Below are 15,477 nucleotides of genomic sequence, written 5' to 3'. Positions count from 1 at the left end.
TATTGCCAAACATAGAATAGAGGCAGTCTTCATTGTCTCCTAAAGGGAAAATTCAAGCCTATGAATGTAAGGAAATAAAATATCAGTTTCAGTAATAGATTAATCTCTTATCAGATAGTCCTCCACTAGATGGTGTTGTTTTTTGAAAGAATCTTCAGTGACCACTGCCTCAGTACAATACTGAATGTATGTGTAGAGTAATACACATACATTCCTCAAAAAATGTTTAATTTGATCTTTAAATCTGTCTTTGTGACTCCTTAAAAAAAAAACCTTTACAAGTATTTGTCACAGCTTTGTAATAAGTTACCTCAAATAAATAGATTGGAACCAAATATATTTAAACTAGCAAAAAAAATATAGGAACTATATTTACCCATAAGCAAATTTCTAAAGACGATGAAGCTTTTTCACCCAAATTTGTTTCCTTGACACTTCATTGTTAGAATGTGGGAATTGGCAGACATTAGCAGTTAAGACACAGTGGGTACAAAACTATTAACATTCAGACAGTGTTCCAGGGGTGTGAGCTGCTCTGTGCCACCTCTAGTCTCATGAGATATGGCCACTAAAACCACAAGCACAGGGTGCTTAGTCTTTTCTGGGCAGCAGTAGCTTCGGTGTGAACTAAATATCTTGTCACACCAATTTTCTCTGATGCATCATTTTATCCATGTTGCATTTTAGGAAGGCTTTTTCCCCAAGGTAGTGCCCTGTGAATTTAAATAGACTCTCTCCCTTTCAGCACACTGCGGTAGAGAAGTAGCTCCAAATCAATGTGTCTTAGTTCTGTGCCAAAGAATTCAAGTTATGAGATTAAATGGAAGGGGAAGTTGGAGAGCAACAGGAAATGAAAATAGGGAATTATGTAAAATGTTTTACTTGTGGTATGAAAGAGTTTACTGCAAAAACCTACTGTACACTTTAAGTGAGGTCAGCTAATGTCACGATTTATTACAAAAGAATCTCCACTACAATCAGCAGCATCTATTACGGACATATGCTCTCCTCAGTGATGCTATGGTTGCAATTCATGGCATGTTTCTGCTAAATGTGGCAGCGTGGGTTATAGTAAAACATAATCCTGGTTTAATTCAGAGATGGCTGCATAAAATAGGAGGAATTCGTTTTTAATCATCTTGTATTTGTTTCTGTAATTTCAATCTATTTCTGATTAGTTTTCTTTTGATTCATTATGTAGTTTGATTTATTTTGTCTTGCAATCTTGCCACATAAGTTGTCAGTAGTTCCCCACACTTACACCTCGTCACACTAGTCTTTCATTTGTGATCAGTATAATTGTCCACACTCAGTAATCTCCTTCCTCAGCACTTTTACTTCCTGCTTCTCTCATTTCTCTTGGTTTGTCCAATCCTCCTATTTTCTGAACATGTATTGTTTTGTTTTGTTGTGCAAAGTTTTTGCCTTTTTTGTTACCCATCAGTCTCAATTTAATGATTAAAGTTTCTCCAAATATATCTGGATCTGTTTCTTTTCTCTAGCAGAGTGCCACAAGATTATGTTTTGCTTTTTGAGAACCGGACAGGTCACCAGTCCATAGCAGTGCAACAAACAGAACATAAAAACATGCACACGCGCCACTCACATCTAAGGACAATTTTAGAAAAACTAATTAGCTTAACAGTTAAAGCTGAGTATCTTCACGCATGCAGTGAGAACATGCAAATTCCATGTGGGAAAAGCCCAGGTTGGTATTCGATTGTAAACGATTGGAATTTGGATTGGAAACAATCTAATTTTACCCAATTGCTAATGCACCAGACAGTGCATTGGATGATGTATGTAAACACTATTTGAAAATTGTGTACGCTGTAAAAAACCATCCCCAGATGTTCCTCTTGCTCCGACTTTGCTCAATATTTGGAAAAGTGGCCAAAATGGACTTAATAGTGTTGTTCACTACAACTGTCACCATTCATGACTTCTTCTTATGTTTTCTGATTGATTAAAAGTGCATCCTGAAAAATGTAGCTCAATGAAACAAATCCCAGACGGAGCACTGAAGGGAGAAGAAAATCAAGCGGAACTGCAGGAAGGAAATGGCCAGACTTGGAGGGGGCTGGAAGGAGGTAAAGCCAAACTTAACTTGCTAAAGGGTGACAAAAAACAATTGAGATTGGAGCCCAGGTTTACATTCCAGCTGGATTGCATTCAAACAAAAGCATCATCACCAGTTTATTTATGATTTATAAATTGAAAAGAAATATTTTTATCTCAGCATGCCTTTCCTTAAATTTTTTTCAACTAATTTGTGCAGCTTTGTTTCATTCAGATGCTGTGTTTAATTTGATCCCTGATTGCACCTTCGTTTACTTCAGTGTGTTTGAGCGACTAGAAATGTAAAATCAGTGTCCGAAAAAGTTTTTTTTTGGACACAAATAAAACATGAGCGGTGTTTTATTTCGACTTTTTAATTAATTATAGGCATTTTATGTTATTGTTCTTGTAATGGTTTTAATGCTGCTGTTGTCAGCTTACAATTTTAGTTGATAACATTTAAAATAAAAGACATGAATACAAAAGAAGCTGCTTTTAGAGGCTATCCTGGAATTTGTACCCTTGTTATTCTTTGGTGAGTGATACAACTACTTGTGATTATTACACTTTTCAGGCTATTTCATTTTTCAATGCAGCATCTTGGAAATTAGAGTAACATGAAGCCATGAACGTATCCCCACCCCCACCCGTGCTCAGTCACCCAGCTGCCCACCCCCCATTTTCTCAGCCAGTCTTCATTTCCTCCGCCCACCTCCCCCTCCAGTCATCGAGTGACGTGCTGATAGAAAGCGGGACCAGCCCTCCCGTCGCCATTTTTTTTCTCTTACACTCGCACTTCTGGTTTCTCGAGCGAGCGGAGGATAAAATAAAAAAACAACTGCAAGTTCGGGACAAATACTCGTCTGGTCGGGATACTTCGCTTGCGGTAAGGGAGTGCAGCTCCTGAGATGCACCAGCAGCGGACAGACGGCTGCTCTGAAGTCACTTTTTGTGTGAAGACGTGTTGCGGGCCGCCATTTTTTTCTTGCGCTGCCTCTGAAGTCTGCTCGAACCCGAGAGAGGGAACTCACAGACCTGTTTCCGTGCCTTACCGTTAAGTCGAGAGGATATAAAGTAACTATCTGTGTTTCCCCACCTGCGGCTAATATTAGCCTGTTTATTCACAGTTATGATGATTTCTCAGTTAGAAAACTGAGACCACCTTTTCCGCTTTTATATTAACTGACACTGACCGGAGGAGATAATTATTTGAAACCTTGTGTTTTTTTTTCTCGGAAGGCGGAACGAAAAGGAGGAAGCTTAATTGATCATTTCTTGCTTCGGCCTTCCTCGGCATTTTTCTTTCGTAAGTTAATCATTTTCTTTATTCTCAGCCACTCAAAGCTGAGAGCCAATATGGTCCAAAGTTGGATCAAGTCAGTCTTAACCTGTCCCTAAAGAACCCCAGGCTGTTTTTTTTAATCCTTATTGTTAATTTTGTTTTAATCAGGTTGACGAAACCTTCAGTGGCTCTGCAGAAATTACTCGAAAACCGCACAGGGGCGACGAATGCCCTGCCCTGCACCTACTGAATCATTCACTTTGGATCAACGCTGAAATCTTAGCAGTAAATTTCTTCATTTATATATATCTACTAACTTATTTTGGGGGGAACAGACATGTCAACGGCTCGGTTTGACTCGTGTGATCGGTCCGCCTGGTATTTTGGACCCGTTTCCCGACAGGAGGCACAGAACAGGCTACAAGGACAGAGGCATGGCATGTTTTTGGTTCGAGACTCGTCTACCTGTCCCGGCGACTATGTCCTGTCGGTGTCTGAAAACTCCAAAGTGTCTCACTATATCATTAACTCATTACCCAGCAAGAAGTTTAAGATAGGCGATCAGGAGTTTGAGAACCTCCCGGCTCTCCTGGAGTTCTACAAAATCCACTATTTGGATACGACTACGCTAATAGAGCCTGCCCCCAGGTAAGGAAGTCACGCAATACCCCCTTTACTAACTATTAACCAGACAGTTACTTTATAACAACCAGCCTACTTTCAGGGAGTTGTGTCATAAAGCAGAGTTTGCTTAATTTGCATTGGACTCATTCAGATTACTGTTTGACTCAAGCTCTCTGCTTTACAAAGACACCTTTGATAGAACTAAACATCTCCTAGGAGACTGATTTCAATTTATTTTGGACTTCACCATTAAAACAAGTTTTTATTTTAAGCCAGTGAAATGCTTGTTTGTGTAACTTCAAATCCAGCTCCATTCAGCTAGACCTGGGTAAGTATGGTGGCATTGAGTCAAAAATATTTACACAAAAATGCATCTACTACATTTATATCCAAGGGAGAAAAGCAGCAGCTACCAAATGTAAAACTGCCTTAAGATTGATGGGTGTTACGCGCCTTTAGTTTTCACACCATGCCTGCGTTTTTAAACAACTGGCAGTGCACAACAACAGGTTGGGGAGGAGCAGCACTGTGTTATGGGGCTTCTTTTTATTTTCTAAGTTTTCAATTAGAAATACACTAAAAAAAAAATCACATTATGTGGCGTAATCTTGAGCTAAGATCCATTATGGCTGATATTGAATATGGTCAAATTTACAGGTATGGAAATTGTATGTGAGGAAGGTGTGTAGCAGGCTTCTTTCAGCCAGCTGACAGACAGTACACAGCAACGTGTTCAGGAGGGGCAGTACTGTGTTGACTTATTCTGAATAAAGTCAGAAAAACCTTGTTTGGATGTTTCAAAACACCTTAGTTGATTTTGTAAGTTGGGGAAATAAAAGTGTATCGTACCACTGCTGACCACTGCCAGCTGACAGGCAGTGGTCAGCAGCACATAGGGAAGGTGTCGCTGTGCTATAATGCCAAAATTCCTTTAAACGAAGGTGTACTTCTCTTTTTAAACAATTTTAAAAAAAAGTTATTAGCCCTAAATGTACAAAGATGTCCTAGTGACTAATTGACATCCCTTTTGACTGCGTTGTCTTGCCAAGGTACCCAAGCACCATCACCGGCGCCATCCAGACCATGGTTGGTCCTGAGGAGAACCAGGAGTACGTGCGGACATTATATGACTTCACAGGAAGCGACGCAGAAGACCTCCCGTTCAAAAAGGGGGAAGTTCTCATCATCCTCGAGAAGCCGGAGGAACAGTGGTGGAGCGCCAAAAACCGCGAGGGCCGCGTCGGGATGATCCCCGTCCCGTATGTGGAGAAATTGGTGCGACCGCCTCCCCATCCCGGCCAGCCTACCCATGGATCTCGTAACTCCAACAGCTATGGGATCCCAGAGCCTGCCCACGCCTACGCTCAACCCCAAACGTCTTCGCCGCTGCCACCGGGCACGCCAGGCGCGGTCATCACACCCCTGCCCTCCATGCAGAACGGCCCAGTCATCGCGAAGGCCATCCAGAAACGAGTGCCTTGTGCCTACGACAAAACGGCTCTTGCCCTAGAGGTATAGTAATGTCCGTTTTAAAGGCTTCCAAGGCTTTTTTCTTGTAACAGAAAGCCTGATACAAGGCTTTCTGATGCCTTGTATGAATTGTTCTAAAGGATTTTGTTTTGGAAACTTAAACTGTTTTTATGGCTTACTTTTTATTCTTCTCCTTCTTATGGTCAAATTTGCCACCGATGTCATTCTTCATCAAGCTTTTTTTCTAAAATTAGCCAGCACATTTCAGTTTTTCTCCCCTAAAATTATTTTGCTCAAACCAAAACCCTACCAATAAGAATCCTCTGCGTATTTTTTCATTATGAATAAATGTCAAATAGAGAAGAGGAATGGACAGCAACACCGACAGGCGCAGTTCTGCGGGCTGAAGGTGTAAAACTGTCCCATCGCGTCTCGAGTCATTTTTCAAGTGCTCTGGTGTCGGCTACCATCACATTTTAAGTGTGTGATCACACCATAAGATATGACTAAATAGTTACTGCCTAGCTGCTGCATGTAATCTCATTTTTTTTCTTAAGCAGTAAGAATTTGCATGTATGTTTTCCTCTGTAGTCTTAAGTCAACCTATGTTCTACAGTTCTGTTCGCTGTTAACTGTGGCTGCTAGGTTGCATAAAAACCCTTAAGTCTTGCCTAGAGCTAAATATGTTAACTTGAGGTCGGGTGGGTCAGTTTTACGTTTTAGTTTCTTTTCGTTAAATGCTGAATCCAAAGCAATTCATGTGTGTTTTCTTTGTATCTGATGCTAAAGAAAGGTCCAAGTCTGACAGCAGCATTGTTGTATTTCTTAGCTGAGTCCTCTTGGGTTGCTCTTTTTATGACAGCATGTCGAAACTTGCGGTGTATGCTGGAGAGCTACAGCAGCTCTCTGTCTTGCTGTGGTGATTTCCCCAGGCGAGAGATGAGAATGGGAGTTATTTTCGAGCCAGCTCGGCTGCCGTTCAGTGACGTCGGAGTGTGTCAGCAGTTAAGAGGAAATGAACAAGCTTGCTGAGAGTTGTGTACAAAGATGCACTTGGTCCCTGTGACTCTTGCACACAGCTCTGTGGAAAACATTAACAGAGCAACCAGGATTTATCAGCTACATGTCAAAGGTTAGATTGCGCTCCCTAAAAAGAATATGGTACTTTAGTAGTTTGCTGTGTGTGTTCCTTTGAGATCTTAAGGCATATGGAGGTTCAGATAAATGTCCTATAATTTATTCAGTCTGCAACTGCGACCCAGTCCCGTTACATTAATAAAAATGATCAAACTTGGCTTTAAATTCAATACAGGAAGAAAATGAGTGCACCATTGTTGAAGCAACTATGTATTAAATTGATTTACATAATTACTGTATTCAAATATATTTGGAGTTTTAAATAGTACAGCGTATGGTACTTAGTATGCTCAAAATTTTGTTAAATAAAAAAAAATCATTATTTATTACCATTAAATAACGCTGTCGTGTTCAAGTGCTTTTACAGCAAATGTTGTAGTTTATTCTGTTCTTCGTTAGTTAGGTTTTCCGCTTTGGTAACCACTCTGCTCTGTAGGCTTCTATGCAGTTATCAGTAATAATTTCTTTACCTTTTGTAGAAATATGTAATATGCATCAATCAGCCAGCAGTGTACTTGGAACTTATCAATCTTTAGCTCCAATGGAAACCATGTAAACTTGGGATTTTTGCATCATTTGTGCAGCAGCATTGAAGATTGTATCTTCAATCTTTCAGCATTTCTGGTTGGTTGAAAATGATCTTGATTGACTCACTAACTCTTAAATACAGATGAGTGGGGCTTGATTAGTTTCCAAACTATCACTGTGGCTGTTTTTTCTCACGCTGTATTTCTAAACAGCAGATTTGTTTGTTTTTCAACAAGAGAAAAGTCTAGTGCTGGGTGAAGGTGAACAGCAACAACTAATAGAGGAAGGACTAGGCATTAATCTGTGCTTTATGCATTCAGAGAAAACTTTGTTGTCTCCATAAGTGGACTTACATGTTAAGAATGTTATAATTGAAAGTCATTCCAAGGCAAATTTTAGACTGTAGTCTTTTAATACCTTCAGGTACCCAGATAGAGGTGACTGCCTCGCCCTTACATTGCTTTTATGTACGCTTTTAGGAATGCCACTTATTTTAAAATATTTTTATTAAAGTCTTGCTGTAAAAACCTTGAACCTTGTTCCCTGAAATTTTGAAGAAATTTGCCTCTGGTAGTTCAGGGACCTCAGGTTTTGTTAGAAAGTAGAACTTGCATGACTCGAATTGAGATCAATTATTGCAGAAATTGCTTTTGTATGGTTGGTTTCTGTTTTTCTGTTGGAATATCAAGAGACTGCTGTTGATGGTATGTGTGTTTATGGGCATCTTAATCAGATTTACCGATGCTAAAGGTTGGCTAAAGTATGTCATTAGCTCAACGTTCCTATAACTTTTTTACTTCCCTTTCTCTAGTTGTGTCATTAGTTTAATGTGTGTAAACTCCACATTAATAATGGCTGATTTCACTATTTGCAGTAACAAAGGGATCAATAAAGTACAAGTCTAAGTCTTGTACTCTATATATAACTGCGCTACACACCTGGGCCTTCTCTGATTTACCTGCTTTCTGGTCAAAATAATTCAGTTTGTTTGCCAAGGAACAAAACACACACTTTGTTGCTCTTTTCTTGAGTTCAGTCAATAGCGTGCTTGGAAACTCTTCTGTTGTCGTGTGCATTATGGTCCAACATGCTTCATGTGCATAAAGTAATAATCCAAGCAGCCATATCTGCACCATCACTGTAGATTCTTGGTTCACTTTTTTGTCTTCTCAAACTTTCCAGTAATGGTTCTGACATTATGTGACACTAAAGGAGTATTCCAGACAAATAACTGCTGGAACGGTTCAGATTAAGTGAAACTACTAAGGAGCAGCCTCTGAAGACATTTGTACTGTACTGCAGTGCAGTGCCTGGACAGTCACTGCCCCTCTGGGACACCTTTGTTTCTCTCCAACTGGCAAAGAAAGAATTAGGGAAACGGTTTCCAGGTTTTATATTAATTGAAATTCTCTCTTTTTCATAGTTTTTTTTTTTCTCATAGTGCTGGTTCTTATCTTTAGGTATTGGCCTTCTGGGACGTTTTGTTCGATCTACCAAGAGTCATTTCAATTGTTGATCAACCAAACCTTAACTATTATTTAGTGTTTTAAAGTTTCAATTCTCTACCAATGGTAATTAGCTACAATGCAAGCTTAATAGTTTAATATAAACTACAAACTAGTTAATATAAACTGACAAAGTTTATATTAAGTTTGTATTTCAGCTGAAATGATTGTACATTAGTTTGAAGTGGAGGAGGAAGCTGCAATGATAGCAAACTGACAGAAAAAGGCTGGAGAGTCATTAAGGTTTTTGATATCCAGGCTGGTGATTCGCTTCGCTCCCAGGATGTTGCGTCGCTGCTTCTTGTCTACTTTAAGCGTCTGGTTCCGAACACATTACAGATTCCAGAAAAAACCATTAGATCTGTGTCATGGCTACATTGGGGCCTTTGAAAGTCGGGACCAGAAGCAATGAGTCATTTTACAGCAAGTCAAATTCAATGGTCTCTTTAATTTTTTCCTTTTATTGTTGTTATAATGTAGTTAAGTAAAATTAATTCATCTTCAGCTCACAAGGTTTGAAATTCTATAAACTGCTCAGATTTATAGAGCAGTTTATAAATCTGAGCAGTTTATAAATCTACCAACTGCGCTACCAACAGGGGCGCAGTTGGTAGCACTGCTGCCTGTGCATGCGTGGGTTCTCTCCGGGTACTCCGGCTTCCTCCCACAGTCCAAAAACATGACTGTTAGGTTAATTGGTCTCTCTAAATTCTCCCTAGGTGTCAGTGTGTGTGTGTGCATGGTGGTTTGCCTCTGTGTTGCCCTGCGATAGACTGGCCTCTCGCCCAAAACGTCTGCTGGAGAGAGGCACCAGCACCCCTCCTGACCCTACTAGGGAGAAGGGTGTACAGAAGATGGATGGATGCTCAGATTAAATACTTATATTTTGTCATATTTTATGATTAACTATTGAGATTTTATATGTTAAACTAATTCAAAGCAGCAATCATTTTGAAGTGGTTGGAAAATGATCGTCACCCTCTTTGGAAAAAGTCCATTCTTTATAGAATCAAGTTTTGCAGCAGGAACTGAGTCCAAACCGCTCCATTGTAGTTCTGGTTGTAGTTTATAACTTTTACTACATTTCACAAAATTTTAATCTTTTTTTTTTTTTTATGCCTGCTGATGAAAACCATCCCCACTGCATGATTCTGCTGCCATATTTTACTGTGGGGTTGGTGTGTTGTGTAAATCTCCTCCAGAGTTACCACTGGTTCTCTGTCGCCCCTTTCAAAGCCTTCACAGTACAGACGGGTTTATTTTGAGTTTAAGGTGGACTGGTTGAGTCTGTTTGGTCAGGCTGATATTTACCAAATATTTTAGTTTTTGAAGATTGCATTTTTTGAAAATCAAGATTTTGTTTTTTTATTCACCAATGACAGTTCAGAGTGATGACAGCACGTCCAGAGCTGCCATCTTGTTTGTCAAATGTTTTTTCACAGCTTCTATTTATTTGGACTTTAGGTCAACTCTATGACAAGTAGGGTCAGGCTAAGATTTATTGTAATGTTTTAAAAAAATAACTTCAGGATGTTACAAGGATACAGTCATAGTAATTCTAGAATAAAGTCTTAATATCACCAGAATAAAGTCGTAATATTTGGAGAGTGAAGTAGTACTTTTGCAAGGATCCAAACACAGAAAATAGCAAAAAATTAATTAACCTTACTAAAATGACTCTTCTTGCAAGTTTAAGAGATTCTTCTGGTAAAATTATCTTTATTCTGCTAATATTGTGACAACATCCTATTAATTAAACAAAAAAAATCTTGTATTCAGGCCACAGTACTGGTTGTACAACTCACAGAAGGAATGATTTGAAATAAAAGCAACTTTTTAAATGTTATTTTTAATGGAAGAGAAAGCAAGAAAAAAATCTGTTAAAATAGATGAAAAAATCAGAGATTTTATTCTTGGCTTACTTTGAAGCATCAAGAGTAAAAGTGGGTGAATTAAAATACATTCCACGCTAGACTTTTCATATATTGGTGACATTTGTGGTTGCAATATGTGGATGAATTTAGGAGGTGAATACTTGGCAAGTTACTACAAACTTTAAAATATTAAAATTTTATGTCAAGCTAAACTTTTTTCCATTTGGATAATCCTTGCCGTACCCTTCACTCTGAAGGTTGCCTCAAATAAAATCCTAGTCTGTACATCTTTAAAGCTTTTTTTTTTCTTTTAAGTTAATTCTGTGCATAATCTAGTTTAAAATTAAAGGTTTAATCTTGGTTTTGTTTTAATAGACTTTTGCTCTAATCCTAATCTGAAGGAGATTCGACCTGGTCAGATCAGGGTCACTTTTTGGGCTGTGTATCTGTTCTCCTGCCGTCCGCTGTGTAGAGTGCAAGTGGAGATCTGAGACGAAAGTAAATCTTCCCACAAGTTGCGTAACATCACAGGTGGCTTGTTGAATAACTTCAGGTCGTACTAATGAAGCCTCGGACTGTATGTGTTCATGTGTTTAATGTATTTAAACGTGGGAAGACTGAAGCTTTGTCCTTCTCTCCTCAGGTCGGTGACATCGTCACGGTCACACGGATGAACATCAGTGGTCAGTGGGAGGGAGAGGTGAACGGACGCAAAGGCCTCTTCCCCTTCACGCACGTCAAAATCATAAACCCTCAGAATCCGGATGAAAGTGACTGACGCGGGGGCTCGTCCCGAGCCTCTCGGCGGTGTTGATGTGTACCTCAACCCGCTGGCCCCTCCCCACCTGTCCCACCAGTGTCCTGGTTATCCGCTTTCCTGCTTTGAGAGGAAATAAAAACAACTCCCACCTTCCCTCTATGCCCCCCCACCACCTCTGTTGCCGCCAGCCTTCGGAAGGCTTCCTGACTGTTTACAGCTGTGGACTCCAGACTTAAATTAAAAACCAGACCTAACCATTGCTAGTTAAATTTTCAAGCAGTTTTTCTTTTTAATTTGCAGAGCTTCACTGGGCATTCATCAGCGTGAGTGTGTTTGTATGTTGAAGTTCATGTGAGCATGCTCACAACGGATTTCTCCCACATTGCATCACAACATGTCAGTCCTCTAAGACTCTGAATATTTGTCATGTCAGCCTTTTCTCTTTTTTTTGGCCTCTGAAAATGTTTTTGTCTGTGTGAGAAAAATTGTGCAGTAAGTGGGATAAAGCAGCGTCCATATGGATACAGGAGAGCACTGAGGAGCTGGCCAGCCAATAAAACGACATTACTGCAAACAATCAAGTCACTGTTGTACCTTAGCTATCAACTAATTGGTCATGGGGTTGGACTTTTTTTTAACTTTGTTTGGGGGGGGTTGAATTTTGATAAATGTTTTTAGCAATGCTTGGAATGTCCCAGTAGAAGCAAAAACACGGGTGGGGTGGGAGTTCTGGAAAGATTTCATTATTGATCACATTCTCAAACCCTGACTGGCTATTGAACTTATTTATGCTGGTGAGAAACAATGTGGCCAAAATTTCATCCTGTTTTTTCTCAGTGTGTCAGAAGACACATTTACCTCCTCTTGTTTTGAGACCTGAGTGCATGTTTGAGGCCAAGTCTACCTGCCTACTTTGAGTACAAACAAACCATTGGAGCAATTTTTTATTTTTAATTTTAAGAGAAGTGCCAAGCATTTTTTAGCTAAGCAGTGGCTGTAGTCTAGATCAGTGTTTCCCAACCCTGGTCCTCAAGGCACACTGCCCTGCACGTTTTAGGTATTTCCTTGCTTCAGTCCAGCTGATTTCAATTGATGACTGATTTACAGTCATCAATTGACTGATTGTTGAACTGCAATCAGTTGCATCAGGCACATTAAAGCAGGGAAACCTCTAAAACATGTAGGACAGTGTGCCTTGAGGACCAGGGTTGGGAAAACACTGGTCTAGATCACCAACTTTGTTAGCAACTAGCAGCCTGTCAAGCGTGAAAATGGAACTCTGGCATCTAAATTTTCTGTTTTCTTCAAGGTGAAATAATTCTTATGTTTTATTTAATGTACTGATACCCTTGAGTTGAGATGATGTTTTTATTTTCACATTTCTTAAAATAAAAACAACCCTAGTAGTATCCATGTCCACATTGTGCAACAGGACCCCCAAAGATTAAACAGTTCTGCAAACGATGCAGCTTTCTGTAGAAATACAAAACCATTTCTCCATCTTTTTTAATTTTTTACTGCATAATGTTTAAATCGACGCTCGGCCAAATACGCCAAGGTATTGTGCAGCTTTGAACTGTAACTTTTCTCTTTGGTCAGTTTTGAATCAAGTATTTTAAAATGAGTAATGTTATTTAAAGGGTGACTTACTAAAAGGGAAAAAAAATGCCTGCTGGTTGCCTACGTGCATGACCTCTTGGCCAGTATCTGTGGTCTCGCCTGGTCATATGCTGCTTGTCATTTATTTCATTAAACAAAGTTTTCCTTTATTATTATTATTATTTTTTTTTTTTAAAAATAAATCCAGAATGTTTTTTTTTTTCTTTTTTGCCAGGATTATTTAAATCTAGTTGAGCAATACACCTTGAGCATTTCCCTACTTGAGATGAACTTTTTTTCTCTTGCTTTCGAGTTATTTTGTAATGGCATTAACAGTATTACTGTGCTCATTTTTTCCCCCCTCATAATTCTAATTAAGTCTTTTTTTTTGTCCTTCAAAAAAATCAAATTGTGCCTTTTTATTTTCTAATACCATTTACATGTGTTAATATTTCCCATGGTTAACACCTGTGCTGGTAATGACCCTTTATGTACAGAACAAGTAAATAAAATTTATGTCTACTTCTTTAAGCCGTTCTCTCTGGAATCTTTTCACTGTGCCCTACATGTGATGTGACAGATGGGTGGGTGGTTGTTTGCAGCAGCTCTGGCGTCACCGCTTGTGTTTCTGGAGCACAGGACAGTTATTTTTTTCTCTTTTTTTTTTTTTTTTTTTTTTTAAAGAAAGTTCCAGTTTTGACTCTTGTCTGCACCCAGGAGAAAGAAAGCAATTAATGAATTTTAATGAGGTGCTAAGAAAAGAACGTCAGCTGACCCAGAGACAGGAACAGGAAAAGTTTTCAAGGGCAGCTTTGCGTGTGTCCATGTGGCGTGTTTGTCCGGCACTTTGCATTTGTTTTTCAATTCACAATGCGGTAGAGTTGAAATGCTGATTTATATTTAGGTGGAATAGTTCTCCGCACAAAGATGCTATTGGAACGCTAAAATTAAGATTTAAACATTTTAACAAATGTTAAACAGTGACAACTGCATGTGAACGGGTTTAGAAGGCACTCTTAACGATGTGGCGTTCAGCATCTGAATTTAAATAGTTTATATCCGAACATTAGTGGAGATTAAGAGGAAGCGAAACCTTAATTCTGTTTTTGTCGTGAGAATATCTGACTGAATTTTCATATCATTAGTTCAGGAGATGATTCTGTAAAGATGACTGTAGTCCCACGATTTAAACAAAAATATTTCTGCAATACAGTCAATTTGTTTTTGTGTTGATCATTAAATGTGCCTGTAAAAGGGAAGCAAAAGAAGAAAATGAAATGATTATGCATTTGCTACCTTTTCTTTAATGATGAATTGACAAGAAATGCTGACGGCTACAGAGGGCTGCAAAAGTATTCATAGCCCTTGAACTTTTCATCTGCTCATGTTACAACCACAAGCTTCATAGTATTTTTACTGGGACTAGAGCATCCATCCATCCATCCATCCATCTTCTTCCGCTTATCCGAGGTCGGGTCGCGGGGGTAGCAGCTTCAGAAGGGAGGCCCAGACTTCCCTCTCCCCAGCCACTTCTTCTAGCTCCTCCGGGGGAATCCCGAGGCGTTCCCAGGCCAGCCGAGAGACATAGTCCCTCCAGCGTGTCCTGGGTCTTCCCCGGGGCCTCCTCCCGGTGGGACGTGCCCGGAACACCTCACCAGGGAGGCGTCTAGGAGGCATCCTGACCAGATGCCCGAGCCACCTCAACTGGCTCCTCTCGATGTGAAGGAGCAGCGGCTCTACTCTGAGTCCCTCCCGGATGACTGAGCTTCTCACCCTATCTCTAAGGGAGAGCCCAGCCACCCTACGGAGAAAACCCATTTCGGCCGCTTGTATCCGCGATCTCGTTCTTTCGGTCATGACCCAAAGCTCATGACCATAGATGAGGGTGGGAACGTAGATCGACCGGTAAATCGAGAGCTTCGCTTTTTGGCTCAGCTCTCTCTTCACCACGACGGACCGGTACAGCGCCCGCTTGACAGCAGACGCTGCGCCAATCCGCCTGTCGATCTCCCGCTCCCTTCTTCCCCCATTCGTGAACAAGATCCCGAGATACTTAAACTCCTCCACTTGGGGCAGGACACCCCCCCTGACCCGGAGAAGGCACTCTACCCTTTTCCGGCTCAAGACCATGGCCTCGGATTTGGAGGCACTGATCCTCATCCCGGCCGCGTCACACTCGGCTGCGAACCGCTCCAGCGAGAGCTGCAGATCACGATCTGATGAAGCCAAAAGGACCACATCGTCTGCAAAAAGCAGAGATGAGATCCTAAGGCCACCAAATCGGATCCCCTCAACACCTTGGCTGCGCCTAGAAATTCTGTCCATGAAAGTGATGAACAGAATCGGTGACAAAGGGCAGCCCTGGCGGAGTCCAACTCTCACCGGAAACGAGCCCGACTTACTGCCGGCAATGCGGACCAGACTCTGACACCGGTCATACAGGGACCTGACAGCCCGTATCAAAGGGCCCGGTACCCCATACTCCCGGAGAACCCCCCACAGGGCTCCCCGAGGGACACGGTCGAACGCCTTCTCCAGGTCCACAAAACACATGTAGACTGGTTGGGCGAACTCCCATGCACCCTCCAGGACCCTGCCGAGGGTGTAGAGCTGGTCCAGCGTTCCACGACCAGGACGAAA

The 15,477-nt window shown here is 40.7% G+C and overlaps 1 protein-coding gene across 1 annotated transcript; it reads left to right on the top strand.

The window, feature by feature from the left end:
* The first annotated feature begins 2,807 nt into the window (after window positions 1-2,807).
* crkl (v-crk avian sarcoma virus CT10 oncogene homolog-like) lies at window positions 2,808-11,851 on the top strand. The gene is made up of 5 exons (XM_032569904.1): window positions 2,808-3,132; window positions 3,298-3,364; window positions 3,509-3,988; window positions 5,014-5,476; window positions 11,122-11,851. Exons 3-5 carry the CDS (start codon window positions 3,678-3,680, stop codon window positions 11,254-11,256), a joined length of 909 nt encoding a protein of 302 aa, XP_032425795.1. The 5' UTR covers window positions 2,808-3,132; window positions 3,298-3,364; window positions 3,509-3,677; the 3' UTR covers window positions 11,257-11,851.
* The last annotated feature ends 3,626 nt before the right edge of the window (window positions 11,852-15,477 follow it).

The sequence above is a fragment of the Xiphophorus hellerii genome, chromosome 8, assembly GCF_003331165.1.
Source record: "Xiphophorus hellerii strain 12219 chromosome 8, Xiphophorus_hellerii-4.1, whole genome shotgun sequence".
Classification (NCBI taxonomy): Eukaryota; Metazoa; Chordata; class Actinopteri; order Cyprinodontiformes; family Poeciliidae; genus Xiphophorus; species Xiphophorus hellerii.
This window is presented reverse-complemented; position numbering and strand designations above follow the sequence as displayed.